We start from the raw sequence: 26,573 nt of genomic DNA on the forward strand, positions 1-26,573 counted from the left end.
TACAGAACTCACCGGAGATCTTTGAATATTGTATGTTACCAAACTTCAGGTGTATCTTTTAAACCTCTCCATTCCAAGTTTATGCCTTCCATGCTCGCATGTCGTGACCTTGTGATGTTGTTTGGATATCGTTACTGCAGTCATCTTCAAGGACGGCCGGTGCCACGACACCACGACCAAGGAATGTATGCCTCGTCGATGAGCGTCTCTCGCACACCGTTCTTGCTGTTTAGCGGCATCCCTTTTCTCCCTCTTTCCTTCTATACCGTACGTTGAGTGAGAAGTTGCCCTAGTCCACATCACCTGTTTTCTCTGTGTAGAAGACGGGTTCTTCCAATTGTCTGGGCCCGCATCCTGAGTCCCGAAGAGAAGCCAAGTTTCGGGTCCTAAGGGTGCCCTCCACGCCCATTGTTTGCCTACTGGTCCCTCTCTTTGAAAACGCGCGGCCCACCTGTACGCCGCTTTTCGTGCGTAGAGCTGATTGTATTGTTGGCTGCACAAACTTTGGACAAACAGTTCCCATGGGGGCAGGGGATAGGGAAGTGGTTTGTATTCGGCCGCTCAAATCGATAGGTTCATGTCAGACAATCGATTGGAAGCTGGGGATTCGAGTGCATAGCCCGCTGAAGACAGATGCCCGTGTGTGTTCCTTTTTGTCAATGCCATCTACTATGATCTGCCTAGCGACTGTTACAGGCAGGCCCTCCTGCAGACGAGGAAAACCGGAAGCTGGACCTGGGTTTGGTCCTTGATAACCCTCGGCGGGTATCATGCAATCTTTGGATATATTATTTGTTGAGGCGGATAATGCTGCATCCGAGCGAGCACTGACCTTTCACCAAACATGGTATGGCAGCAGGCTTTGCCATATGTTCTTGAGCCTCCAAAACAACTCGGTCGCCGCTCCAACAGACAGACCCGTAACGTTATGAATGGTTTGGGAACTCTCAAACAACATTGTCCTGAATGCACCGTTTGGCGGCGTTTTCCTTGATGGGAACGGGTAGTGCGAACGCATATAGTTGAAGATATACAAGATAAAGCAAAGGGGAGGGGATGGGGTGGAAACCAAGAATATTGTGTGTATTAGAATACTAGGTGTCATCCAGCCACACGGTTAAAAGGCCTATTTCTTCAAGGTGCTCGGGTCGGATTGGCCTCGCCAGCCCTCACACAGCCAACTACCTCCCCATTCCTCAATGTAGCCCGGTGACGGCAAGATATCCAACCTCGTTGTACTCTACCACCGTCCGTTTCAAGCAGAACGTCTAACCCTCTTAGTCTCAGGCGGACACGGCGAGGTGTTGTTCGGGTAGAAGATCTCATCCCCAGCCCAAACGGGCCAGACTTCGTTGATAGTGGCCTTGGTTGCACCATTCTTGGCGGCCGTGACCTCGAGAAACAGCGTATCGGCCCCACTGACGGGCGGCTCGCCGTTGAGGCCGGTCAGGGGTACGAAAGTGAAATTGCCCTTGGCCCCACAGACACGGCCATTGGTCACCGGCCTGCCCCAACCGTAGCCGATTACAGTGTAGTCGGTGATGTAGTCGCCAGATGACTGGACGTAGAAGCCGGCGTAAGGAGGGTCGACACGGTTGAAGAGGAAGGAGAATCTTGCACTGCCGCCCGGGGTGATCTCGGGGGATCCGAACGTGGTCACGTCGCCGTCGGTTTGGTTGTACCAGCCGCCGTGGTTGTATTGGGGCCAGGTGTTGAGCTTTTGAGCTGCTGCTGAGGCGGCGAGAGCGAGGCCCGCAGCGACGGAGGGCAGGTAAACCATGCTGACTGAGATGGGGATTGAGGCGTCAAAGAGTGGAAGACTTTTAGTTAGTAACGAGTGTTGAAATTGGCGACTGACAGAAAGTGAGTATTCTGCACACCTTTTATAACCATTCCAGACAGATCATTCCAATCCTGCTGTTGCAATCCATACGCATCTCCAGCCCTGTAAGGAAATAGGCAGAAGCGCATGTTGTGGGGTTATTCGCCTTTCGGTGATCAAGCATGACAAGCGATCACGACCACAGCGGGTGAGATACCAAGTTGGGTCTAGTCGTGAAGAGTATGTTCCCGGGGTCGACCAGGAGTTTGCAAGCTCTAAATGTGTTTGGCATGAGTTCTATCACTTCGAAGGCAAGTAGGAAAGGTCCGGACGAGCCTCTAACGGAGGGCAACAAGCCGTCGAAACACTCGCAAAGTCAGTTGGAATAGGTACCAAAAGATCTGTTGAAGCCTGAACAACAATGCTAGGTTGGTTGTTCAAGAAAAGGTCGAGATGTTAGGCTGTTGTCCGGTCCGACGGAATTGGCTCCTGAAGGGTCCATCCCCTAAATTGAAAATGGAGACACCACAAGCCGCCCTGCCAGCCTAAGCACCTCTTACCTAAGTAGGTAGGTAGGTAACACCTAAGGTGGTAAGCGCTTAGGATACGTGCCTACATACTTAGGCGTCCATTGCATCTGTAATCCACGGGGATTCAGCGAAAGGATGTTGTCTAGTCTCTCAACTCGGCCATCTCTATCCGGAATGCTTGAATGGTTTCTGGACCGCCCCCCTCCCCTCCCCCGCTCCTTTCTCTCTTCGTGAATCAGGCTTTGACTCCCAGTCGTCCGAGGTGTACCGTGTGTGTGATTGCTGCTTGGTCCGAACTGTTGCCCACAAGCCTCAAACCATCCGTCTTGTCTCGGTCATTCCATGCTGCTCGCGAACTAGGAACACCCCCATTCTCAGCTCTGGCTGACAGCTTCTCGTGGCCCAATGAGCGGCGCCAATTACAAGGACGGCCTCTGTCTTGTCACTCACCCGCAAATCGAGTGACCAGTTTCAGGACACCAATGGCCACCCACCTCTGTCCAAACCCGGACCGCGCTACTAGATCCAGATCTCAACATCGACCGCACCCGCTGTGCGGTAGGGTGTGCCACTCTACCTACCGAAGAAGCCAAGCTGCGCATGCTTGCCGCCTCCCGAGACGCTCAATCCCACCCACAGCAACCCCTCCACGCCTCCTTGGCTGGAGGCCGGCCCCAGCTGCGATAGGCCCCATTTAACATGCAAGTAACGGCATTCCAAGCCTTCCAAGACGGCCCTGAACCCGGCCATACACGCGTACACGGTGCATGAAGCCCGTCGGAGGGGCTCCAAACCCCCGTGAAAATCCTCCACGATGGGCGCTTGCTGCTGTTCACTTCCCTTCCCCTCCCCCTCGTCTCCCGACTCCTCTACCGCTTTGCTCCCCTCCGCCATGACCAATCTCACAATCCGCAATCTCACGGCGCTACCCGTCACCCTCAGGCATGTCGAGCGCTTCGAGGGCGAGAGGAAACGCACCGGGGACATACTGGGCAACACCTTCGGCACCATCAACTCCTTCATCAACGCGACGAACTTCACCACGAGGGAGACCCATGCAAAGGGAGACGCACACCAGAGTGACGATGTCGATGTACACATTGAACCGTTTACCGTGAACGCCACGGAAATTGGCGCGCCGGACCCCGCCAACCACGATGTCGTCCGCCTACAGTTTGAGATCGAGGGACACCGGTACGAGGTCGACGCACCGAGTCCCTCCAATCGTTCCTCCGTCATGAAGAAGCTTGACGATGCGCCCCTCGAGCTGACGACCGTCTACGTGCCCAATGGCACATTCCTAGCCATCATGTCCTCAGCGAACCTCAATGCCTGGATGCACGAGCTGCGCGACGAATACCCGCTGCCCCTCCTCTCCATCCCGGGCACCCACAACTCGCCGACATGCCACACGGCACTGCCTTCGGTGCGCTGTCAGGCCGTCGGCGTCCGCGAGCAGCTCGACAACGGCGTGCGCTTCCTCGATATCCGCGTCTCGGTCGCCACGGATAACGACGACCTCGCCCTCGTCCACTCCGCCTTCCCCATCTCCCTGACCGGTAACAAGTACTTCGCAGACATGCTCGCCGACATCTACGCCTACCTCGACGCGAACCCCTCGGAGACCGTTCTCATGTCAGTCAAACGCGAGGGTACCGGCAAAGGCACCGATGAGCAGCTGAGCCACTACCTGCGCGAACGCTACGTCGGCCGCGACGCCCATCGCTGGTTCGTTGAGCCGCGCATCCCTCGCCTCGGCGACTGTCGTGGCCGCATCGTGCTGATCCGTCGCTTCGGCCTTGACGAGCCCCTGCGCGGCGAGCATGACGGCAAGGGTTGGGCCATCGACGCCCAGCACTGGCCCGACAACTGCGAGGACGGCACCGTCGGCGGCGGGCTCCTCCGCGTCCAGGACTTTTACGAGATCGACCAGTCCACCAATATTGAGAAGAAGATCAACTTCTCTCACGGCCAGCTCGAGCGTGCCGCTGAGCAGCTCTTCCATCTCCCCGACATGCCTGACTTCAACGCTGACGCCCCGCCCAACCCATTCTTCATCAACTTTCTGACTGCGAGCAACTTCTTCAACGCGACCTGCTGGCCGGAGCGAATCGCCGCCAAGGTGAATCCCGCCGTGATCGAGTATCTGTGCATGAGGCACGGCGAGCCGGGCAAGGGCCCCCATCAACTAAATGTCGGCGATGCGGCAACGGGTGTCATTGTTACAGATTGGGTTGGCGCGCACGGCGATTGGGACTTGATCAGGTGCATTGTCGGTATGAACGCCCGCTTGCAGCTTAAGCACTAGTTGTGTCAAGACTGGGAAGCAATCGTGGACGGGCTGCACATGGGCTGTAGGACTTGGTTGGGACGGATACATTCACACCGAAGGCGAAAAACTGGAATCAATTTTGATTACTATCAGGGTTACTATGTCCAGCTATGGGTGAAAACATCAGGGTCATGGTGAGATCCTGTATTCCTGCCGTGCCAAGTTAGCGAATGTCTTGATAACAAGATGCAAAACATATGTAAGATGACATTCTCTCAATCAGTTCTCCAAGGTGAATCGGTTATGTTTTTTCGTCATGATGAACTCAGTACTAGAGCTAATAAATGGTCATCCGCGAGAGTGGGGGTTGGTGTGTTGAGTAAAATTGTGAAAACCTACCATTGGGCGTCGTAGGAGAAAAACAAAGTCTCATCGAATCAGTCATACCTGTGTCGCGGATTAGCGACGTGATCGGAAATAATTCGAGGCAAACGTCAAGTGGCTGGTCTAGACTGATTAGCGCCAGTGACATTTGAATGTTCGGATGAAGAATTACCTCAATAGCGTCAGAAAGTGTTGAATTGTGTTCATATCCGACATACACCAAAGTGAAGCCAGTCAGACAGTGTGAATACTTGATCAAATCATCATAGTATTGAGCTAGATGCAGCGCATCGCTGTTCCATGCTAGGAACATGGAAGTGGAGTTTTTTTTTTTTTTTACCTGCGTTCCGTCCAGTCAGCATATCTGTCTCTGGCATGGTAAGGCAGGATGTGAAGGGTTTTCCTCCGGGATGAGGAAACCCGACATGTCCAAGGGAAAACAGGTAACCACAATCAGTTGACGATCATCTCAACAAGAAGCCCCGGACACCCAGCACCACGGGGATTGTACGTCCCCGTTTGTTTCTGGTGAAGGGCGCCGAGGTTCGTTTATGTCCGCCCGTTCGTTCAAATCTTCCTCATATGTGGTGGACGATGCCTGTGGGTATCGGGACAATGTGCGCCGGCAAGGCTGGAGAGCAAGATATTTACCTATCCGATTGATGTTAGCATAGGTGCCATCAGGACAAATGCGAGCGAAAGTGTGTGTTTTTGGCTCTAGATCAGACAAGGCTGAAACTATTGCACCGGATTCAACATTATGTATTCTGCATGAGGAATCCCTATGGTGTACGAAGTGTTCATCATATAGAGGGACGGGTGTGCTAGAGGACGGTAGCAAGCAGTTGACGAACCTTTTGCGTAGAAAAGCGTAGAGGGCGACGACGTCTAAAAAGTTTCGGAGCCGCAAGAGTTTTGGAATGAAAAAATTCTGCAGCGAATTAGCTTTGAGCTCTAGCTATCCTCCAAGCGCGAACAAAATTTGAATTGTAGAGAATTATGCTCAGTGTAATACACACAATAATGTGTTACACCACGGGTAGGTCTGATTTGGATTGTTCAATGTTGATCAATCATCATCGCAAAACAAAGGAAAACAACTGGTTAAGCGCGAGAAAGGATTGGAAACATACCCATGGAATCCAGCTGCCTGCCCCAAACGCTGCCAGCGCGTTCGTTTCATAATGGGCAAGCAGGAGTAGGTCGGTTGACCTGTGTGAAGTTGAAAGGGAAGAAGTCTGCAGCAGTTTAAGGAGCTCACTGGAAAATTTAAAGGAAAGAAAAAAAGCACCGAGTGGGGGACTGTCCAGTTCGCGAGAAGTGGCTAGCCTAATTTGGATTAGCGCAGAGTGCCCGTTCGTTTGTGGCGGTGCGCCCGGCAATATCCGCTGACATCAATGTGGCGAAGTCTACGTTATCGCCTCCCGCTCTTATAAGTGCCTCCCCGCGAACTCCCGCTAACTCCAGGTTTCCTCCTCTCCCCCGGCAACTTCTCGACTTCAGTTTCACGTCTTTGAAAAGGCTGTGATATCTTAGGAGTCACTCCATAAACAACCCGTCAAAATGTCTGCCGCGGGGGGCATATGGGCACCAGCAGCCCTACGCCTCCTCCGCATGGGCATCACCAAAACCACCAAGGTAATACGAACCAAGCTCGCCAACGCCACTCGTCCTGCCGCCCAGGCCGAGTTCGCACACATCCCAATCCGCACTACAGGTCGGCAGCCCATTCATCCCTCAGCTCTTCTTAGACAGAAGCGCGCGGGACGCTGGTACTCGACTCAAAGCGTTCACAACACCGTCCGCCGATGGATCTCCACCAGCGGCCCCGGAGTCTCCGGTAACGTCGGCGGCAACGCACGCTTCAGCCGGGCATCCTTTCCAAGCTCCAATACGGCGCGCCGCGTCAGTCAATCTACCGGCCGCGCCCCTTTCACGAGTACCCTCCGACCAAACCTCACGGGGGGCGCCATCACACGCACCCAGGGCGGCTACACAATCAGCGGTGGCGGTGGGGTCCGCTACTTCTCCCATACACCCGCCGCGCCGGCACAGGTGGTTCACAACGTCTCGATCGCGATGCGAGCCTTTTGCCTCTCGGGCCAGAAGGCTCGGTACGATGGCCTAAACTCCCACGGTGACAGGTGCTACCGTGCCGTTTCGGAGCTCGAGCATACCGCGTACGTCAAGATGATGGGCGCCATCTCCACCCGCGGAGGCTCCGGCTCGTTTGTCGACTTCTCTATCAGCCCCACCATCACGGCCCTCAGTCCTTTGGGCGCCGCCGCCGCTGCGGGTTTCACCTCCGCCAACGCTGAAGCCCCCGTCACCACTCTCAACGATGACGGTTTCCTCGACGTCCTGTCGATTGACTTTGCGCGCGCAGTCAAGGACCTTGCCGTCATATTCGCCGATCTCAAAAAACTGGCCGCTTTGGGTGCTTTACCCGTTGCCTTGGAGAAGGGAAGTGTGTTGCGAGTGCGATTCCCCGGAGTCGATGCCGAGACCGTTGAACGATTATGCGATGATGTCGGCGTCCAGCGTGGTATTATAGACCAAGATGCCGACTTCGACTGCAAAATTGGTGCGCCATTGGCCCTTCGCTTCCCCTATGCCCCTGATGAAGACGTTAAAACCATCACCTCGTCCGGCGGCTCTGTTCGGTCCCTGTCCGGCATCGATGTCGACTTGGAAGAGGCGTTCATGGACGAGATGGAGCAGCACTCTTGGACGTCGGATCTTGAGGGGTATGAAAGTATGATGCCCACCCCAAAGAGTAGTGAGCAATGTTCCGACGAGTATGAAGGCTTGGAGGGCATTTACAAATTTCTCGAGGAGTGCGATCGGAACAAGGGACGATTTTGAGGATGCAAACCCCAACTTGGTTGAATGGCTGCAGCAGATTGGTTTCCCGGCAATGTAAGGATCTACGCTTTTTGTACAGTAACACACGAACTTGGCCCTACGGAAGCGGCCAAGTCCCCTGAATGCCATTTCCTTATTTCACGTCATGACTGCATTTTGCTAATGCCAGAGCTGTCACGACGTCGCTGACGTGGTGCACAATCATACCGGCCTGATAGGTATAGCCGCGTCTATTCATAGCTAGCTATCTACGATACGTCACTGGATTTTTGTTGCAAAACTAATGCCATGCCTATCCTTAGTTGACTTTGCGGTGCTCTTTACGGGATATTGTACAGAGGCCAATGGATTGCTCGCGTGAAACCCATAAGATCACCAACTCAACCACGGCGCTCCAGGCCCATGGCTTCAAACCAAGAGTCCGCCTCCACGGCGAGCAATTTCTTGTCCTTCGCAAGCAGTTTCTTGAGCGAGGCCGATCGCTCACTTTTGCCAAGGAGTGCAGCTGACGGGGTGATAAGGCGGACGAGATCCTCAGAGGCACGAACGCCTGGGACAGACATCTGGCCTTGGGGGTTTGCGGGACGAGACTCTAACGGCAGGAGAGGCTCCTTGACCTTCTTGGGTCTTCCTCTCATCTTCCGCTCCTTCTTGGGAGGGGGCGTCGGGGAGCCCTGGTCGGCCTTGTTCGGTGCGTCGACTTTGCCAATGGTCATGGTGACGCTTTTCGTCTCAGAGTCCGTTCGGTTCTTCTTCTTGCGCGATCCGCTGGCGTTGAGAACCCAAACTTGGCCATCTGACGCCTGTTCTGGCATCTGTTTGCTTTCTGCAGAGGTCCGAATCGGCTCAGGATTCTGGATGCTGAACGTCGGGCCGTAGTGAGACCACGGGTTCAAGGGGGTGCGGCCAGCTGTATCGAGGAATGGAGCGACCGAGGTAATCGGGGTTGCGATGCGCGTGGGGCTCGTCGAAGTGGTTTTGGACGTGCCCTCGGAGTTCGACATACCTGAGTTTCCGACCTTCTTCTGCTCCAAATTGGAGGTCTGGCCATTGGTCTCGGTGGCCAGGGGCTTGGATTTCCGTCCTCTCTTCTTGCCTTCGTTGGCAGCAGACTGCGCAACATCCATGACTCGGACAGACTTCATCAACATCGTGCTATCTGCAGATAGCTTGTCTTTCTTGACCATCTTGGGCTCATCGAACTCTGAGTTCTTGCCGTCACTATGGCCAGCCTTCGACTCCTTGAGGTCATCACGTTCCTTCGCCTCATTGATGATGCTATCATCAAATGCTGACGTAGTGGTCTTGGCATTCTTCTTCGTCTTTTTGTTCCTCTTCTTCGTCTTTTTCTTCTTGACCTCATCGATGGGTTCGGATTCGCGTTTCTCCATCTTGGGGCTCTCGCCAGTTAGGTTCTTGGAGCAGTCACCTTCATCATCACGCTCGATCTCGACGACGAGAACGGGGGACTTCCTGGGCCTTTTCTTCTCCTTTTCGTTCTTAGTTTCGGTATGGCCGACTGAGCCGGTTATTTTCTCGTCAGCATTGCCATCTTCGAAGTTGAGGTCTTGAGAGCCGCCATGGTAGACATCGGTCTCCAAAATGTCGCCCATCTCCTCAGCCGTGAAATTGGACTTGAACTTCTGCGACTTCTTGTTCCTTTTCTTGTTCTTGGCCTCGTCATTATTGGCCTCGACTCTGTCGCTACTCTTGTGAGTCTCGTTGTCCTTGAGGGAGACATCGGCCTTTTGATTGCCTTTTCCCTTCAAACTCTTAACCTCGAGAGAAAAGGCGACTTTGGTCTTCTTATGCTTCTTCTTCGTCTTCTTTTCATCGCCGTCCTTCTTCACGCTGTCCACATCCTCAGGAAGTTGACTATCGGCAGTAATAGAGACACCCAGAGAGTCCTGTGAGGTATCCTCGCTAGATTGTCCATTCTTCGCCTTCTTTGAGGACTGAGGGGCCTCATGGACTCGCTTTCTCTTCTCGGTCTTAGGGCTGTCAACCTTGGCGGCATCAATGTCCCTCTAGGACGCGGTGCTCACGGCAATCGGTAGAATGGGGTTGGCGCCCAGGTCGTTATCGAGATTGCTGTGGTGGTCGATGCTATCGTCACCCGAATCTCCCATAACAGAATCCCAGTCGACGGATGAGACGGCATTGTCACCGCCGAGGTCTGACTTCTGCTTGTGCCCGGTTTTCAGGGTCTCAACACCATCGCGGAGCTTGGACAACATAGCTCTGAGGATTTCGACATCGTGAGCTCTAGCGTCTGAGGGGTCCATTTCTAAGAGCTTCTCTCTGTCGGTCAAGACCTTGCTCTGTCGGCGAATGAACTTGTTCTCCTTGGCCTTGGTGCGGACCGACATCTGAAGCAACCGGTCTTGCTGAGACTGAGCGTTGCTAGACTGGCCGAGGTGCTCCATTGCATTTGTCATCTGGATTTCCATCTCTCTCTTCTTTCCGATCAGCCGGTTGACTTCTCTGACCGAGGCGCGGTGGTCAGTTTGGTTGAAGGGTTTGGCCAAGTCCAGTCCGCCACCTTTCGGGGCCTGCGGCGCGATGAAAGGCGCCATCGTGGTTACTTTGTGTAATCAGCCGAGGGTGAGTCTTTGAAGAAGATGAAGGGAAAATGGTTGGGGGAAAAGGGTTGATAGGTATCTTCTGGAGCGAATTACCTTTCTCTCGACCAAATCCAGAGGGGAGCTTTTCCTGGTCGGTTCAAGTTGAGATTGGATTTTATGAGAGAGTTTAGATGCGAAGGGATGGAGGAGTTCAAGGAAGGAGCGCAGCTGAGTCGAACTGTGGAAAACTCAGCTGGCGGGGAAGGTGAGCACAGCACAGTGCATAGATGACTAGTAGGTAGGTAGGTAGGTAGGCAAGGCAAGGTAGATCGGCTATGATCAGCTCCAACTACCCAAGGTTAGGTAGGTACTTACACGTACCTACCTACCTACCTTGCCTCCACTGTTCAGCGACCTGACCTAAGTCGGTGCAATGGAGCCTTTGTACCTCTGGAAAATCACATGATGCTTCCGCTCAATTTGTTTCTCGTCTACCAACGATCCTTCATACGAGTTCACAACGGTAAGCTATGATTTTTGAGAAACGTGAGGTAGGCACTAGTCTTTCCTGGGATACGGCAATACGCTTTCCTAGATCCCGAGCTTGAGATCCGGGGTAATCGCAGAGAGTGAGACCCGGAGACCCTGGAAGGTGGTATGGCGTAACCCCACCCCCACATCTGAACCTCGGCATTACATTTTACTGTTGCTGGAGCTGGTCCGGCTGCTCTGTCCGGCTAGGTGGCCGGTTAGTAGACCACAGCTACGCCGAGGGACGCTCTGTCAGCGCCTGTTAAAACCGCCGCAAAGTCCCCAGAGCTCGGCCGAGGCGCAATGCAACTTTTCGCCCACTGATCTCTCAAGTCGACTTGCCTCCTTACCAGTAAACGAACGCACACGTATCTCAAAAATTCACAATGAGCGGCCCCGGTGTTGGATTCGAGTACCCTCGCCAGGAGGTTGCCTGGCTGAAGCGCGATGTTTTGCTCTTCGCGAACACCGTCGGTGCCACTGACGACGAGCTTCACTTCCTCTACGTAAGGTCTACTCTCCCCTGACGCCCACGATCTTTGACTATTAACCCCTGATCAATAGGAGCTTCACCCTAATTTCGCCGTCTTTCCCACATACCCTCTCATCCTCAGTGAGCCAAACCGATCTTTCATACTCCGCCGACCTAGGTAGTTAACAACTCGCCAGCGTTCAAGGGTGACACCCAAGAGGTAGTCGACTTCTACGCCGCGCAAAAGGCCGTCCAGATCCCCAACGTTCCCTCATTCGATGCCCGGCGCGTCGTCGACGGCCAGCGCAAGATCATCCTCCATAAGCCCGTTCCCACCACCTCGGCCGGCAAGAAGTTCGAAGTCCGAACCAAGGTCCTCGGCGTTTACGACAAGGGCCGCCCCGGCTCCGTTGTCGAGACCCAGACCGACTTGGTCGAGCTCCCCAGCAACGAGGTCTACGCCAGCATCATCACCAGCAGCTTCTACGTCGCGCAGGGCAACTGGGGCGGGCCCAAAGGCCCCGCGACCGAGAACTTCCCTCCTCCGAAGGGCAAGAAGCCCGACGCCACTTTTGAACAGCAGACGACCAAGGAGTCGGCGCTTCTGTATCGCCTCAATGGAGATTACAACCCGCTACACGCGACCCCCGAGCCGGGCAAGAAGATGGGCTTCCCCGGAGCCATCATGCACGGCTTGTACTCGTGGAACTCAACAGCCCACGGCCTGCTGAAGGCCTTTGGAGGCAGCGACCCTGCCAACATCAAGGAATACCAGGCGCGTTTCGCTAGCCCTGTCATGCCTGGCGACAAGCTGATTACGGATGCTTGGAGGACGGGTGATGTCAAGGACGGCTGGGAAGAGATCCGTTTTCAGACCAAGGTTGAGGGCGGCAAGGTTGTTCTTAGCAACGGCCGGGCCCTGATTAAGGTTGTGGAGTCGCCCAAGTCGAAGTTGTAAAATCATGTCGAAGGATTCCATTCCATTTTGCAAGCATTTGGTACTCGAGTACGGCAGCTTTGAATTTGCAACAGGATAAACATTTTGGAATGCCGCGACGCTGGTGATATTGGCTATTTTCTTGAGAAGTGTCGTGCTGTGACCTGTCGTGTGAGGTGGGCTCCCACTAACAATTGTGGCCTTCATGGGGGGGATGTGTCTGGAGTGAGAGCGCTTGCTCGCCTGCTGTGGAACGTTCTGTTGCCCAAACATTACAACGCCATTCAAACCCTCAACAAAAAAAAATGCCGTTCGACTACCGACCAGACGAAAAACGGTGACAACTACTTACCTAAAATCAGTATGCCATCCAACAGCCACATCGGCCAGCGGCTGTCCTATGACGGCGCACTTTGCACGGTCCGCTACATCGGGCCCGTCGCCGGCACGTCGGGTACCTGGCTCGGCGTAGAATGGGATGACTCCGGACGCGGCAAGCACGATGGCCAACATGGAGACGTCCGGTACTTTTCATGTAGCTCACCTCCGATGATTTGTTGCTTCAGCCATCGAGTCTCTAACCAGTGAGGTCAGGCCTGTCCAAGAACCCCACCGCCGCCTCATTTGTGCGTCCGTCCCGTCCCGCCGACGCTTCACAGAGCTTCGTCGCCGCGCTGCACGGCAAGTATAACGCCGAGGCGGTCGCAGAGCGCGAATCGCAGATCCAGATTGTCTTCTTCGGCACGAAACCCGCCGAGGAGGTCGGCTTCGATAAGATCCGCCGGCAGCTGGCGCGCGTTGAGGATCTGACCATCGTGATTCTCGACGGCGCACGGGTCGCCGTCGATGTCGCGCCCGGCGACAAGGGCGTCAAGGAGACGAGTCCTCTCATTGCAGAGTTGGATATCAGCAGGAATCTATTTGAAGAGTTTGGACAAGTAGTGAAAATCTGCCAGGAGCTTGACAGCTTAAGGAGTCTGAGGCTGAAGTGCGTTCTGCTAAGTGTGTACCGTGTTCACGATGACTGACTTGTTTCTAGCGGCAACCGCTTTCGGCTCATTGAGGACGACGAGACCAGTGCATTCACGAAGGTCACTGAATTAGAGCTCGAGGAAACATTGCTGGATTGGGGAGCTCTCTGCGGCATTGCCCTTAAGTTTCCATCTCTGGCAACCCTGAGCGGCAGCCTGAACCAGCTGTCCATTCTCCCAACCGTTTCATTTGGCACTCTCGCCGACACCCTCACGACTTTGACACTCGAATTCAATGACTTCACCTCCCTCGCCGACCTCGCGCCCCTTTCTTCTCTTACCTCCCTCCGCAATCTCCATCTCAAGGGCAACAACATCGCTGCCATCTCCCCTCCCTCTGTCCCAAGCCCCATCTTCCCGCCGAGTCTCCAGTACCTCGATATATCTTACAACGCCGTCATGACATGGTCTTTCGTCGACGCACTCCCCGCCTCCTTCCCAGGCCTCGCAGCCCTCCGTTTTGCCCACAATCCCGTCTATGACCGGCCGGATCCGGAGGCCATAGGCGGCGGCTCCCAGACAAAGTCGACGGACGAGGCATTTATGATTACCATCGGCCGCCTCGGCGCCCTGAAAGCCCTTAACTTCACTCCGATATCGACGGCTGACCGCGCCAACGGTGAGATGTTCTACCTCTCCCGTATTGCCAAACAGCTCGCCTCCGTCCCTGAGGCCGCCGAGCCAGAGGTCCTCGCCCAGCACGCCCGTTACGCCGAGCTCTGTGGCATCTACGGCGCTCCGGACGTCATCCGCCGTGACGAGATTAATCCGACCTATCTCGAAGCGCGCCTCATCACCGTGCACTTCGCGCACACGATGGAGACCAAGACGATCACGATCCCAAAATCCTCCGACATCTACGCCGTCAAGGGTGTTGCGGGAAAGCTGTTTGGCGCGGAGCCCCTGCGTCTTCGCCTGGTATGGGAGACGGGCGAATGGGATCCCGTTGGCGGGTTTGATGAAGACGAGAACGCGGATGACAGCAGCGACGGGGAGGACGCTGGGAGGGGCGGCGAGGGGGCTGAGACATGGACTGACGCTGCTGCGCGGGAGGAAAAGGGCGGTAGGTGGGTGAAGAGAGAGGTCGAACTCAAGGACGGGCCTAGGCAGCTGGGGTTTTGCGTTGACGGGATGGATGTCAAGATCCGTGTGGAGGATAGGTGACGACAAGGTCGGTTCCCCTTGCCCCCTCCATGAAGGCCAATATTTGGCCGCGGGATCTTGCATGTAGACTGCGTGTGGTCTGGCGCGTCGGTTTTGTTTGCTTCATTTGCGCAAGCGGCATGGGAAGTGACGCATGCTGCCGCGCCAGAAAATCCATTATTTAGACAAACGGGCAAGAGAGCAAAGGAGGCGTGAAGGGTAGGGCGTTCGTCTTCCTCCTCGCGTACTTCTTCTCAAACGTTTCCCTTTCATTAGCAGGTAACCCTCTGGCTTATACGACCAGTTAGTTTCAGCATCACTTGCCAATACCTCATGTCGATGCCCCCCAATATCTTCGACGTATCTAACCCTGCCAAAATGGCCTCTATCAACCGCAGCAAGAAGGGCCTCTCACAGTCTATCCACAACCCGCAGGCTGACGAAGAAGTACAATTGCGGCCGAGGCACTTCATTGTTCGTGAGGGGAGCGCCATCGTGCCCCTCATTCCAGTCGACCTACTGCCAACTCATCTGGAAATTCACGGCGTACCGCGCCAAATGAACATCGAGGAAACGACGGGTATGTCCAACCTAGGTACATTCCCGAAGCCAAAAAGCCTGCTGCAATTGTATACCGTATCTTTTGCCAATGATGTCTCTGGCCGTTCTGTTGATAATCTCTGTCGAGATGGTCTGCATACCCTCAACGGTGACGAGCCTCTCGAGCATCTTGACCGGCCTCATGATCCCGCGCCGAACCCAGCCATCCAGGCACCGGTGGCCAGATGGATTACCGACTGCGGGACCGAAGACTTGCAATCTGCGGTCTCTAGGCCGGCCCCGACCACGGAAAAGCCGCAGCCGGTGGCGACCCGAGTCCTCGACTGGGCCGAAGACACAGAGTCCGTCTCCACAGACAATTTCACCGCCACTGACGAGGACCCCCCGACATCCTCGACGTTCAATACGCAGTCCAACCCCAGGCAGGTACCTCAGGCTCAGCGGCCTTCGGTCACCAAGAAAAAAGAAAAATCGGCCATAGAGATCGCAGACCGGATGCTCGAGCTTAGTCGCACCCAGCACGCCATCCGCCAGGGCCCGCCGTCGCAGATAAACACGCAGACTAACGGCGACGGCACGGCGAAGCACCACCCCAAGCCGGGCAAGCAGAAGGTCCCCCGGCCACCGGGCAGTTTGTGCCGGCACTGGTGTCAGACAGGCCAGTGCAGTTGGGGCATCGAGTGCCGATACACGCACCAGATGCCCGTGACGCTCGAGGGACTCGCGGACATCGGCCTCAAGGAGCTGCCCGGCTGGTGGCGCAGGGCGGCCGGGTTACCCGTGGAGGGGACGATCGACATTCGCATTTTTGCTGCCAGTGCCGGCAATGGGAAGAAGAGCCCTTTCCCCGCCCTGACAGCGGGTGATCCGTCACTGATCCCGACACATCCGTCCAAGAAGACTAGGTCGAAGGTGGACAAGGAAGAGAGAAAAATGGCGGAGGAGGTTCACATGGTTCGGCTTGGGTTTGAGAGGGCTCAGTCGACGGCGGCTTATCCCGCGGTGGTGGGCGCTGGGAGCAGCAAGAAGCCGGTACTGGGACAAGTGCAGCTGCAGATGCAGACGGGAAAAGGCCAGCCTCAGTCTGGGGAGGTTGAGAAGCTTGTAGATATCTGAACCTGCAAGACTGCTAGCTCTAGAGTTGATCGCAAGTCTGGTTCCAGACAATATTGTCGGTTAGCCAGGATCAACCCCCGATGCCCTCATTCTAGCGTCCGCGAAGCTTGTTGCTTGACGAGAGGGATGTTTGTCCCAACCAGGGAAAATAATCTGCATGGCACTTGACAGCTTATGCGACCAACAGACAGCCTTCTAGACCACTTTAAAGTTGATAGCGACAACCCTCAATTCCTTGTCTGCACTAGATAGGTAACTCAAGACGCCGCGCCGCTGGCCTTCCCGCACTATTTCTTCAGCAAAGCCCAGCAACTCAGTGGCAGCCCATCAAGTCACAACATTACCGCATAAAACGTCACAAGTCGCCCTTCCCCCTAGATGCAATACCGTGATACGAAACTTCACGAGCACTCGCTCCGGAGTCCCTCTAAGAAACTCGCCCGTTTGAGCTGGCTTCACGGAGAATAGTCTGCGAACATTTCTAGCTTTGATCATGAACTCGATGACATGTCCTTCCAGGTCGAATGAGCGCTTCACCGCCGTAATAGTGATCAAGACGACCGACACGAATACGCTCAGGGACAAGAAACGCCAGGCAGTGGATGCTTACGAAGCCATCTGCCCCATATGTGAATCGCTCAAACTTCTCGGCATAGGACTTTTGGAAAGAGTGACGCCCGACGTGCCGGATTTAAGTGTTTACTCCTCCTCAGAGACCAACGGAGGGTGCTGTGTTAGCGGCTGTTTGGGAGGGCTTGACCGGTCAACCTTGCAAATCGAGCTCTCATAACCTTGCCGGTCGGGAATCGAAGAAATTGAATGTTGCTAATTCCGGGGGCTCTTAACCCCGACCTGGCAGGCCCCACCAACTCAATCAAGCTTTGGTGGGGTTCTCTCAAGCAAGCAACATTTTGCATTGAACATTCAGAGAGATCTCGAGATACTTTGGTACTTCCTAATTGCGCACAGGCTTGGTGATATCATTCTGAAGCGACGACTCAAGTATATAAACGACGGGTCAGTTGGTTACGGACACCTTGTTTGGCAACATTCTCGTTATCCACTGCAACTCGAAACTTCCCTCCCTACCCACATACCCCGCAGCCTACGATTAGGCCATCTAATTATTCAGCAATACTGCAATAACATACTCTTCACACACCCACCCGTCTTGCACACACATACACACACTTTCACTACACGACAGTCAAGCAAACATGCCTCAGCTAAACGGTCAGGAAGTCGGCAACATCGGCTACGGCCTCATGGGCCTCACCTGGCGCCCTCAGCCCTGCTCCGAAGAACAGGCCTTCGAGGCTATGCGCGCCGCGCTCAAGAACGGCAACAACTTTTGGAACGGCGGAGAATTCTACGGAACCCCCGAGTACAACAGCAGCGTCCTGTTGGAGCGCTATTTTGCTAAGTTCCCCGAGGACGCCGACAAGGTCGTCCTGAGCATGAAGGGCGGTGTCAACCTCAAGAACCTGCACCCGGACGGCTCGCCCGAGGGCGTCCGCCGCTCCCTCGACAACATTATCAATCAACTCAAAGGCCGCAAGAAGGTCGACATGTTCGAGTGTGCGCGCCGCGACAAGAACACGCCCCTTGAGATTACCTTTGGCGTCATCCAGAAGGAGTACATCGACACGGGCAAAGTCGGGGGCATTTGCCTCTCCGAGGTCTCTGCCGCGACGATCCACGAGGCTGTCAAGCACGCCAAGATCGTCGGCGTCGAGGTCGAACTCAGCCTCTTCTCGACCGAAATCCTCACCAACGGCGTCGCCGCCGCATGCGCGCAATATGGCATCCCCATCATCGCCTACTCGCCTGTCGGCCGCGGCATGCTCACTGGTCAGGTCAAGACGCTCGACGACATCCCTCATGATGACATGCGTCGCCACATGCCGCGGTTTCAACCCGACACATTCGGTATCAACATCAAGCTTGTCGAACAAGTCGAGACGCTGGCAAGGAAGAAGGGCGTCACACCGGCGCAGCTGGCCATTGGTTGGACGGTGGCGCTGTCGAGGCGGCCCGGCATCCCCATGATCGTTCCGATTCCCGGCGCCACGACGGCGGATAGAGTCAACGAGAACGCGAAGTTGGTGGAGCTTACCGATGAGGAGATGGCCGAGATCGACGCGACGTTGGCCAAGTTCGAAGTCGTGGGCGGGCGCTACCCTGAGGGTGCTCCCGTCAACACCTAAGTGACACTTGTGTTTGATTGTGTCGTCCACCGAATGTGGTTCCTTTTGCGGGTTAGCACGGTTTTCTATAGAAAATAATAAAGCACAAAATGAGTTTCTTGAATAACGGGTTCAGTGTTGCAGTAACGCGAAGATTTTATCCACAGAACGGCCTTGCGGCCTTCAGCATTGCAGAATTCTAAATTGTTCATCATATCGCCGTGAAGAAGTAAGGGAAAATGCAGTCAATGACTTACCATGTAAGATTCAGGGAACTTTACAGCTATCCGTCGACCAGACAGATGTTGGTTGATGTTGGTGGGATGAACGAAGTAGGAAAATTGTTTGTCGACTCTCGGTAAAAGCCTTTATGCTGTAGCTGACTAAGCACATCGCTTCTGACACCCCCCCAATTTTCCGATGATAAGGGCCACTAAACAACGGTTATTTCGACAGATGTATTGACATGCTCAATAATAACACAGTATCAGGGTATACAAGAATGCGCCTTTTAGCAACAAAATCGAATGGTAGTAACTCCGACCTGTACTGTGGGCAAAAAGTACACAGACGGAAGATGGGGCTTCTCTACACCATCGCTCCGTTCAGTCCGTGAGCCTCAACTCTATTGACCAGCTTCTTCACGTTCGTCCATTCCTCCGCCTTCAGATCATCTCGACCACCAAGACCAGAGGTCACCTCGAAGACGGTCACCACTCCATCGATACCTCCCGTAGCCAAACGCTTGCCCTCGGAGGGCTCCCAAACTACCTTGTTCAAACTCTTAGCCAACATGGTTCTACCATCCTTGCGAGAGCTTGGCGATATTCTTGCGACAGGCTCCTCGGTCTCGACCGTGATATCCCATAGCTCAAGCCATCCTGCGCCATCGACAAGAGCGAATACACTGGGCTTGATCGGCGACCATTGGGCGTCGTAAACAACATCTTCCCGCACGAAGTCGATGAGGGGTGAAACCGTTGGTTCGCCTGCTGCTGTGGAAGTTGCCGCAGGCGCGCGAACCTTCCACAACCTTACACTCCAGTCAAGTGAAGATGAGAGAACCAAGTCACCGAGATCCACCGGGCCGCGCGCAGGGTGGAAGTCCACGGACATGACAGGTGCCGTGTGGCCCTTGTAGCTGACCCGCGCATCAACGCCCGCCTTGGCACCCGCTCGGTCGTATCTGTGACAGGGAAATATTGTGCCTTCCTCGCTACCGACGAGAAAAAAGGTTGGGTCGGTTTGCGGGAATGCCAAGCAGGTCGGGCTGACGTCGTCCAACTTGTATCCGGGCGGTGCTTTAAGTTCGAGCAGCTCCTGCGGCTGAGCAAATACGTCCATGCTCCAGCCACAAACCACGCCGTCCGTTGAGGTTGAAATGATGTTGTTTGCGTTCTGCGTACCAACGATGTCGACCGAGTAGATCGGATGCGTGTGTCCGTACCCAGTAAGAGGCGTCTTCTGCACGGGTGCTGATTTTGCTCTCATATCCCACAAGAGGACCTGGCCACTGTAAGTGCCGCCGATAATTAGGTTTTGGTGGTACGGCGAGAACTTGGCCGTGAGAACATCGGACTGGGCATGGAAAACATATTCTGGTCTGTCGCGCAGGGCCAAGCTCCATACTTGGACAAGTCCGTCTGGCTCATGCGGTGCAGTTGGATTCTTGGTGTATGATGCGAGCATCAGTTCCGAATGATGATGTGAGAAGTCGATGCTGCTGATCATGCGCTTCTTCGACCACCTCTCGTCAAAAAATTGTGCCACTTCCTTCACTCTCCGGCGGCCCTTGCCACCAAAGTTGCCGCTCTCGTCGTCCTCGTCGTCAACGTCTTGTCCTTGAAGGGCGTAGTCGGTGAGAATGTCGTACTCCTGGTCGAGCGCTCGCTCAATGACCTTGGTAGACTTCTCAAGAAAATCGGCAAAGTCGGGCGCGCCGGTGACGGCTTCGAGTTCTTCGGCGGTGAGCTTGCGCATGGGGTAATTTTTGTTGGAGGCGTCGTTCGGGATGACACCATCCTTGAGCAAGTCCAGTGAGGCCTTCAACTCTTCCTCCACTTCCTTTCTGATGTCCTGTCGCAACTCTTCCTCCCGATCACGCTGTCTCCTGCTCAGCCTCTTGCTGGGTGTTGATGTGATTGGGGGGATGTCCTCGTTGTCGGAGAGCGACTGGGCTCGTAGTCGAGTCGGCGATGTCCATGCCTCGGCCGTTTGCACTCCCTTGCTGTATGAGTGGACCTCCTTCACAGGAGAGGGCGGGCACTCGTATATCGTGGTAAGTGGTACAGTCGTCAGACTCAGCTGTACGGGTGGTGCTGCGGCAACTGGAGCCGGTGTTGGTTGGCCGTTGGCGGGGGTTGCGAACTCAGAGGTTGCGGTGCTCAACTCTCCCGCGCTTAGAACGCTGTTCGGTCGGCTGCCCCTACGAGCCGGCGATGCGGCTCCCCCATTCGTGGATCCAGGTCGACTTTCCCCTACTAAGCTGTTGATCAAGGTCTCGATATCGCGGCGGTTCTCGGCTCGGCCTGGAATGGGCGATACAAGCTATTATTTCAATCAGCCAGTTGTGCCTGCACAATGACGGAATCGACATACGTCGCCTGGGCTGCCCGCGCTTTGCCGGCTCGCCGTCGCCTGGCTTGCGCGAAGCTCTCTCTGTCGCTTGAGCTCGGCAAGCTTGGCCTTCTTCGCTAGAATTTCATCTCGTCGCTGTTGCATCCTGACTTCTCTTCAATCCCATCGCGGGACTTGCCAATTATGTGTGATGAACGACTGTGGGCGAGGTAGCCACCGTTCTTGTTACAATAACAGCTGGGATTCGCAAGCGAACTGGGTAAGCGGTCTGAGCAGAGCGTAACGTTGAGGTCTTGTTGGCAGAGTGCTTGTGACGAACGTTTGGCAGCAGTAGCGCCCTGGGTCGTTTGGTATGGTTTGATAGGGATTCCTCTTTATGCGCGTTGTTCCGTCGCGATTCCTGCGAGCAGAGAGACCCCTGTTTGGAAGCAAGTATCCCAGTTGCTGGTTGACCGCAAGAAGATACTTAGTGGCCCCTGCATTATAATTGAGCTTCTGGTTCCTATTCTCCCAGAGGCCGGTGGATATTTGCACTGGGAAAGCAGCTATGCCTGTCAAGGCAAGTGACGCACGTGATTGCATCAGATCGGCAAAGAGCCGGCAAAATTGTCCCTTGGCACTCGAGGCAAGTGTGTCAAGCCAAGGTGGTCGCTGCAAGCTCTCCCAGACAGCACGCGAAAGGGCCCTCCCCCCTGCATACCTACCTACCTAGGCAACACTGGTAGAGACCAGGTAGATAGGTTGGTAGGTACCTGTAAGCACTGGGTGGGTGGCCACGGCGGGCCACTCACTTGTTGTTACCCGTTCCGTCCGAGCTCCAGACGCCCGAAAGTGACCAGACGGCCAACCAGTGGAAAATCTGCGAGTTTTCCCGAGCCAACTCGCATATTTTCAAAACTTCACACCTTGCGTCCCCTAACGTAATTCCCTCGACAGAGCTCCGAAAGGGTCAATTGGCAGCCATTGTCAACCCGCGCACTGTCCTTTTCATCGCTCGCTCCTTCCCAGCAGTCGCGTAATCCAGGCAATTGCCCTCAATGTCTTCCTCCTCGGGAGTTAACGTACGTCTTGCCCTTCGCCCTCCGCATCCCGCAAAGCGACAAGCCATTCTCTCTCTCTGAGCCGACGGACGCCTATGATCGAGCAAATCGACATCGAATATCACATGCGCATCTCGATACCACGAACAGCTCGGCTGATTGATGCATTTTATAGGTGCTGCGATACACTGCCCTCGGCCTGGGCGTGTTCTACGGTTTCACACATCAGCGATCAATCACAGCAAGCCAGAAGGCTGCCGCCGCCGCGAAGGAGTATGAGCGCAAGGAGAAATTGATTGAACAGGCGAAGGCCGAGTTTGCAAAGAAGAACCAGCCCCTAAAGACAGCGGCTGCTGATGCCGGAGGTGTGTTTCTTTCCCCGGCGAGACGCGACGGGTTTCCGGCGGCGCAATACCGATTTGTTGCCGTCGATAGCTACCCCAACAGAATGATCTGTGGAGCTGACGTCTGAAACAGTCAACATCGACCCGATGGACCCCAAGTTCGACCTTGAGGCCTACTTCAACAACCTGGTGAAGCAGAACCCGTAAAATGGTCGATTGCTTGGTGGAGGGGACGGCTTGCACAACGGATAGACAGGATCAGGATCGGTGATACGCCTGTGCAAAGAGAATACAAAAAGTCCTTGCACAGGGCTAATAATCTGGTCTTTCGGCAGCAATAGGTGCATGGAAGACGCCATGCCCGATGTCACTGCATAGACATTTCCTTACCTCTGTTTACCGGATGTACATGTGTACAATACGCTCAACTAGATGACAATTCCAAAGAACGAGCCATTGGATGACATCAAACACTTATTTTTATTTACAGACCTTGGAATTTCTTGGAGAGTCAGCGGAGGCCAGACGCAGCTCTGAAGACAGGCTTGTTGTAGCCTGTGACGCTCTACATGGGGTTTGTCTATATATCCTCTGCCTCGCCAGTCTATGGCTGTGATTATTCATGTTCTTTGTAGCGAGTTGAAGGTAAGTATGGTCACGCTGTCTTAGGAGGAGGAGCTGGCTGCGTAAGGTATTCATATCAATGAGATAAACAGGGAAAATGAAGTAGCAGCTGGCTGGCTACCTTACCCTGAACATCTAAATGCCTTACACGTCAATTATCCCCCAAGAAACAACAAGAGCTCTCTTTTGGCTCTGTATACTAGAACATGCATTTTGCTACATCTCATTGTGATGGCAATGACAACTGATTATCCCTAAGACCAAGCGAGAAGCACATGGCCTCGTCCACCACCCAACCCCAGACCATTATGCTCCGGGTCATTCTTTGTCCGAAGCACGTGACCCATGTCTTTGAATGATGTAGAAGTCAATGACTGATAGGTCGAGAGTGGGCCATGCGCCATAGCACGGCTCGGCTCCTCACCTCACCTCCTGGACCGTGCACCCTTCCCCTGCACCACCGATTCAGGTGCATAAGCTCCAAGCTGTCCTTCTCAGATACCTAACCTGTCTGTCTGTGAGACAGAAGGTTGTCGTCGCCAGCTCCATTTCGCAACCTTCACAACTACGGCCACTGCCCCTGCACACCAATCGCGGCCAAAATGACGGCCAAACCTTTGGGACCCCTCTCTGGAGGCAGCAACGAGAACACCAGAACTGTTCTTAGAGTCACGATCTTGTCTCTGATCGCTGCTGCTGCTGTTGCGAGTCGTCTCTTCTCCGTCATTCGTAAGTGCTCCTCGACAGTTTGCTGAGGGTCGTCTCGCTGCCATCATGACCACCAATTGATGGCCACTTGGGGAAGGATGGCATGGAAATTGTTATATCACACTGGGCAGATGCTAATTGCAATGGTTTAGGCTTCGAGAGCATCATCCACGAATGTTTGTTCCCCCTTGCCCCGGGCACATTTCCACTCCCGATACTAACAATTCCCCAGTCGATCCTTGGTTCAACTTTCGAGCTACCAAGTATCTCGTTGCCAATGGATTCTACAAGTTCTGGGACTGGTTTGATGATCGCACTTGGCATCCTCTCGGTCGGGTTACTGGAGGAACTCTGTACCCTGGCCTGATGGTGACCAGCGGCGCTATTTACCACGCGCTTCGAGCTCTTACGGTGCCCGTCGATATCCGCAACATTTGCGTCCTTCTCGCGCCTGCTTTCTCCGGCCTTACCGCCTACGCCGCCTATCTCCTCACCAATGAGATGACCACCTCCCCGTCGGCCGGTCTGCTTGCGGCTATTTTCATGGGTATCGCGCCTGGTTATATCTCTCGATCAGTTGCCGGCAGCTACGATAACGAGGCCATCGCCATTTTCCTTCTTGTCTTTACCTTCTTCCTGTGGATCAAGGCACTGAAGCTGGGCTCCATGCTTTGGGGTGCTCTCTGCGCCCTGTTCTACGGTTACATGGTTGCCTCGTGGGGTGGCTACGCCTTCATCACCAACATGCTGCCCCTGCATGCCTTGACCTTGATCCTCATGGGTAGATACAGCGCCCGCCTTTACGTCAGTTACACCACCTGGTACGCTCTTGGAACTTTGGCCAGCATGCAGATCCCCTTCGTTGGTTTCTTGCCCGTCAAGACTAGTGAGCATATGCCTGCTCTGGGTAAGTCTGAAAAATAACGGGCCATGGTTATCGTAGACTAACGAGAAATAGGTGTCTTCGGCTTCCTGCAGCTTGTGGCCTTCATTGATTATGTCCGAGGCGCTATCCCCAGTCGCCAGTTCCAGACCTTCGTCTACACGTTCCTTGCTGCAACTTTCGGCGTTGCCCTTGCTGGCTTGGTAGCTCTGACCTCTTTCGGTTACATTGCCCCTTGGGGTGGCCGTTTCTATTCCCTTTGGGATACCGGATACGCCAAGATCCACATACCCATCATCGCTTCCGTCTCTGAGCACCAGCCTACCGCCTGGCCTGCTTTCTTCTTCGACCTCAATATGCTGGTCTGGCTCTTCCCCGCTGGAGTTTACCTTTGCTTCCAGAACCTGAGGGATGAACATGTTTTCATTGTCGTCTATGCTCTTTTCGGTACATACTTCGCCGGTGTCATGGTGCGCTTGATGCTCACTCTGACCCCCGTTGTTTGTGTTGCGGCGGCTATCGCGGCTTCTCAGATTCTCGACACCTACTTGGTCGCCAAGTCTCCCAATCCCGAGGACTACAAGCCTGAGGACGCCATTGAAGGGACTCCCAAGAAGACAGGAAAGGGCGGACTCAAGTCAACTAGCAAGCCCGTCATTGGCATCTACACCTTCCTTTCTAAGGCGGTTGTTGTCGGCGGCATGTCTGTCTTCCTTCTTCTCTTTGTGCTTCACTGCACCTGGGTCACTTCCAACGCATACTCCTCCCCCTCTGTTGTCCTTGCCAGCAGATTGCCCGACGGCAGTCAGCACATCATCGACGACTATCGTGAGGCCTACCAGTGGCTGCGCCAGAACACAAAGGAGGACGCCAAGATCATGTCCTGGTGGGACTACGGCTACCAGATCGGTGGCATGGCTGACCGTCCTACTCTCGTCGACAACAACACCTGGAACAACACGCATATTGCGACTGTCGGCAAGGCGATGAGTTCTCGAGAGGAGGTCAGCTACCCCATCATGCGTCAACATGAGGTTGACTACGTCTTGGTGGTGTTTGGTGGTCTGCTGGGCTACTCCGGAGACGACATCAACAAGTTCTTGTGGATGGTTCGAATTGCCGAGGGCATCTGGCCTGAGGAGGTCCAGGAGCGCAAGTTCTTCACCCCTCGTGGCGAGTACAGAGTTGATGACCAGGCGACCGAAACCATGAAGAACAGCTTGATGTAAGTAATTGAGAGCCTATACGTGGTATGATACCGATGCTGACAACTCGCACAGGTACAAGATGTCATACTACAACTACAACTCGCTCTTCCCCGCCGGTCAGGCCCAGGATCGTGTCCGTGGCGTCCGTCTTCCCGACGTCGGCCCTACGCTGGACACTGTCGAGGAGGCCTTCACTAGTGAGAACTGGATCATCCGCATCTACAAGGTCAAGGACCTTGACAACATTGGCCGCGACCACACGGCCGCTTCTGCTTTCGAGAGGGGTCAGAAGAAGAAGAAGCCGACAAAGAAGCGTGGCCCCAGAATTCTCAGAGTTGATTAAGTCAACACTTTATTTAGGCGATCAGAGAGCGTTTTCTCATGACCGTCTCTCATTTCTTTGTATCGGGACAGGGACAGGTGGTTCTAGACTCCACATGTAGACAAAAAAAAAGCACGGTTCGGCAATGTACACTATTCGATTATGACCTCTTCATCGTATATCTTGCTGATGTTCCTCGCTTAGTGACTCGCAACCAAAACTCGGGGCATGCTCATGGTTTCAACAGTCGACATAGCAATGTTTCGCTGGCTGGGTTTGAGAAAAAAAGTGAAGCATGATGAACTGTTACCACTTACTCTACTTCATACTATGGGACAAGTGCTTGTCGAAGCATGCTGGATAAAAAAATGACAGACTGCTCGTGTCTAGGTACGAGCCATCTCCGGGCCCAGTGAGACGTAGATCGCGCACACATGCAAACACACGAGCTAG

The 26,573-nt window shown here is 54.5% G+C and overlaps 12 protein-coding genes across 12 annotated transcripts; 8 read left to right on the forward strand and 4 right to left on the reverse strand.

Annotated features, from left to right (window-relative positions):
• Positions 1-1,063: 1,063 nt before the first annotated feature.
• CDEST_09931 (uncharacterized protein) lies at positions 1,064-1,846 on the reverse strand. The gene has a single exon (XM_062926089.1). It carries the CDS (start codon positions 1,778-1,780, stop codon positions 1,256-1,258), a length of 525 nt encoding a protein of 174 aa, XP_062782140.1. The 5' UTR covers positions 1,781-1,846; the 3' UTR covers positions 1,064-1,255.
• A 1,123-nt stretch (positions 1,847-2,969) lies between these two features.
• On the forward strand, positions 2,970-4,661 carry CDEST_09932 (Putative phosphatidylinositol-specific phospholipase C, X domain-containing protein). Its single transcript, XM_062926090.1, has one exon. The coding sequence runs from the start codon at positions 3,167-3,169 to the stop codon at positions 4,658-4,660; it is 1,494 nt and encodes a 497-aa protein (XP_062782141.1). The 5' UTR covers positions 2,970-3,166; the 3' UTR covers position 4,661.
• Position 4,662: 1 nt separating this feature from the next.
• On the reverse strand, positions 4,663-6,247 carry CDEST_09933 (uncharacterized protein). Its single transcript, XM_062926091.1, has 5 exons — positions 6,142-6,247; positions 5,863-5,939; positions 5,181-5,348; positions 5,024-5,131; positions 4,663-4,834 (listed from the first exon to the last, which is right to left on the reverse strand). The coding sequence occupies exons 1-4, from the start codon at positions 6,143-6,145 to the stop codon at positions 5,084-5,086; spliced, it is 297 nt and encodes a 98-aa protein (XP_062782142.1). The 5' UTR covers positions 6,146-6,247; the 3' UTR covers positions 4,663-4,834; positions 5,024-5,083.
• Positions 6,248-6,475: 228 nt separating this feature from the next.
• On the forward strand, positions 6,476-8,011 carry CDEST_09934 (Putative stationary phase protein). Its single transcript, XM_062926092.1, has one exon. The coding sequence runs from the start codon at positions 6,572-6,574 to the stop codon at positions 7,871-7,873; it is 1,302 nt and encodes a 433-aa protein (XP_062782143.1). The 5' UTR covers positions 6,476-6,571; the 3' UTR covers positions 7,874-8,011.
• A 242-nt stretch (positions 8,012-8,253) lies between these two features.
• On the reverse strand, positions 8,254-10,449 carry CDEST_09935 (uncharacterized protein; the record flags this gene model as incomplete). Its single annotated transcript, XM_062926093.1, is given in 2 exon segments — positions 8,254-9,900; positions 9,919-10,449. The coding sequence occupies 2 exon segments, from the start codon at positions 10,447-10,449 to the stop codon at positions 8,254-8,256; spliced, it is 2,178 nt and encodes a 725-aa protein (XP_062782144.1).
• A 764-nt stretch (positions 10,450-11,213) lies between these two features.
• On the forward strand, positions 11,214-12,497 carry CDEST_09936 (Putative maoC-like dehydratase domain, HotDog domain superfamily). The gene is made up of 3 exons (XM_062926094.1): positions 11,214-11,474; positions 11,533-11,581; positions 11,638-12,497. Exons 1-3 carry the CDS (start codon positions 11,355-11,357, stop codon positions 12,396-12,398), a joined length of 930 nt encoding a protein of 309 aa, XP_062782145.1. The 5' UTR covers positions 11,214-11,354; the 3' UTR covers positions 12,399-12,497.
• A 160-nt stretch (positions 12,498-12,657) lies between these two features.
• On the forward strand, positions 12,658-14,822 carry CDEST_09937 (Putative CAP Gly-rich domain, leucine-rich repeat domain superfamily). Its single transcript, XM_062926095.1, has 3 exons — positions 12,658-12,912; positions 12,972-13,365; positions 13,417-14,822. Exons 1-3 carry the CDS (start codon positions 12,741-12,743, stop codon positions 14,570-14,572), a joined length of 1,722 nt encoding a protein of 573 aa, XP_062782146.1. The 5' UTR covers positions 12,658-12,740; the 3' UTR covers positions 14,573-14,822.
• Positions 14,823-14,929: 107 nt separating this feature from the next.
• Positions 14,930-16,228, forward strand: CDEST_09938 (Putative Zinc finger, CCCH-type; the record flags this gene model as incomplete). Its single annotated transcript, XM_062926096.1, has 1 exon — positions 14,930-16,228. The coding sequence occupies one exon, from the start codon at positions 14,930-14,932 to the stop codon at positions 16,226-16,228; it is 1,299 nt and encodes a 432-aa protein (XP_062782147.1).
• Positions 16,229-17,445: 1,217 nt separating this feature from the next.
• Positions 17,446-18,435, forward strand: CDEST_09939 (Putative NADP-dependent oxidoreductase domain-containing protein; the record flags this gene model as incomplete). The annotated part of the gene is made up of 1 exon (XM_062926097.1): positions 17,446-18,435. One exon carries the CDS (start codon positions 17,446-17,448, stop codon positions 18,433-18,435), a length of 990 nt encoding a protein of 329 aa, XP_062782148.1.
• Positions 18,436-18,728: 293 nt separating this feature from the next.
• CDEST_09940 (Putative WD40/YVTN repeat-like-containing domain superfamily) lies at positions 18,729-21,464 on the reverse strand. The gene is made up of 2 exons (XM_062926098.1): positions 21,013-21,464; positions 18,729-20,961 (listed from the first exon to the last, which is right to left on the reverse strand). The coding sequence occupies exons 1-2, from the start codon at positions 21,133-21,135 to the stop codon at positions 19,003-19,005; spliced, it is 2,082 nt and encodes a 693-aa protein (XP_062782149.1). The 5' UTR covers positions 21,136-21,464; the 3' UTR covers positions 18,729-19,002.
• A 385-nt stretch (positions 21,465-21,849) lies between these two features.
• CDEST_09941 (Putative ATP synthase, F0 complex, subunit E) lies at positions 21,850-22,859 on the forward strand. Its single transcript, XM_062926099.1, has 3 exons — positions 21,850-22,052; positions 22,207-22,396; positions 22,509-22,859. Exons 1-3 carry the CDS (start codon positions 22,029-22,031, stop codon positions 22,580-22,582), a joined length of 288 nt encoding a protein of 95 aa, XP_062782150.1. The 5' UTR covers positions 21,850-22,028; the 3' UTR covers positions 22,583-22,859.
• Positions 22,860-23,601: 742 nt separating this feature from the next.
• On the forward strand, positions 23,602-26,141 carry CDEST_09942 (Putative oligosaccharyl transferase, STT3 subunit; the record flags this gene model as incomplete). Its single annotated transcript, XM_062926100.1, has 5 exons — positions 23,602-23,728; positions 23,860-23,883; positions 23,940-24,614; positions 24,666-25,815; positions 25,871-26,141. 5 exons carry the CDS (start codon positions 23,602-23,604, stop codon positions 26,139-26,141), a joined length of 2,247 nt encoding a protein of 748 aa, XP_062782151.1.
• Positions 26,142-26,573: the final 432 nt, after the last annotated feature.

The sequence above is a fragment of the Colletotrichum destructivum genome, chromosome 6 (genome assembly GCF_034447905.1).
Source record: "Colletotrichum destructivum chromosome 6, complete sequence".
NCBI classification, from domain to species: domain Eukaryota; kingdom Fungi; phylum Ascomycota; class Sordariomycetes; order Glomerellales; family Glomerellaceae; genus Colletotrichum; species Colletotrichum destructivum.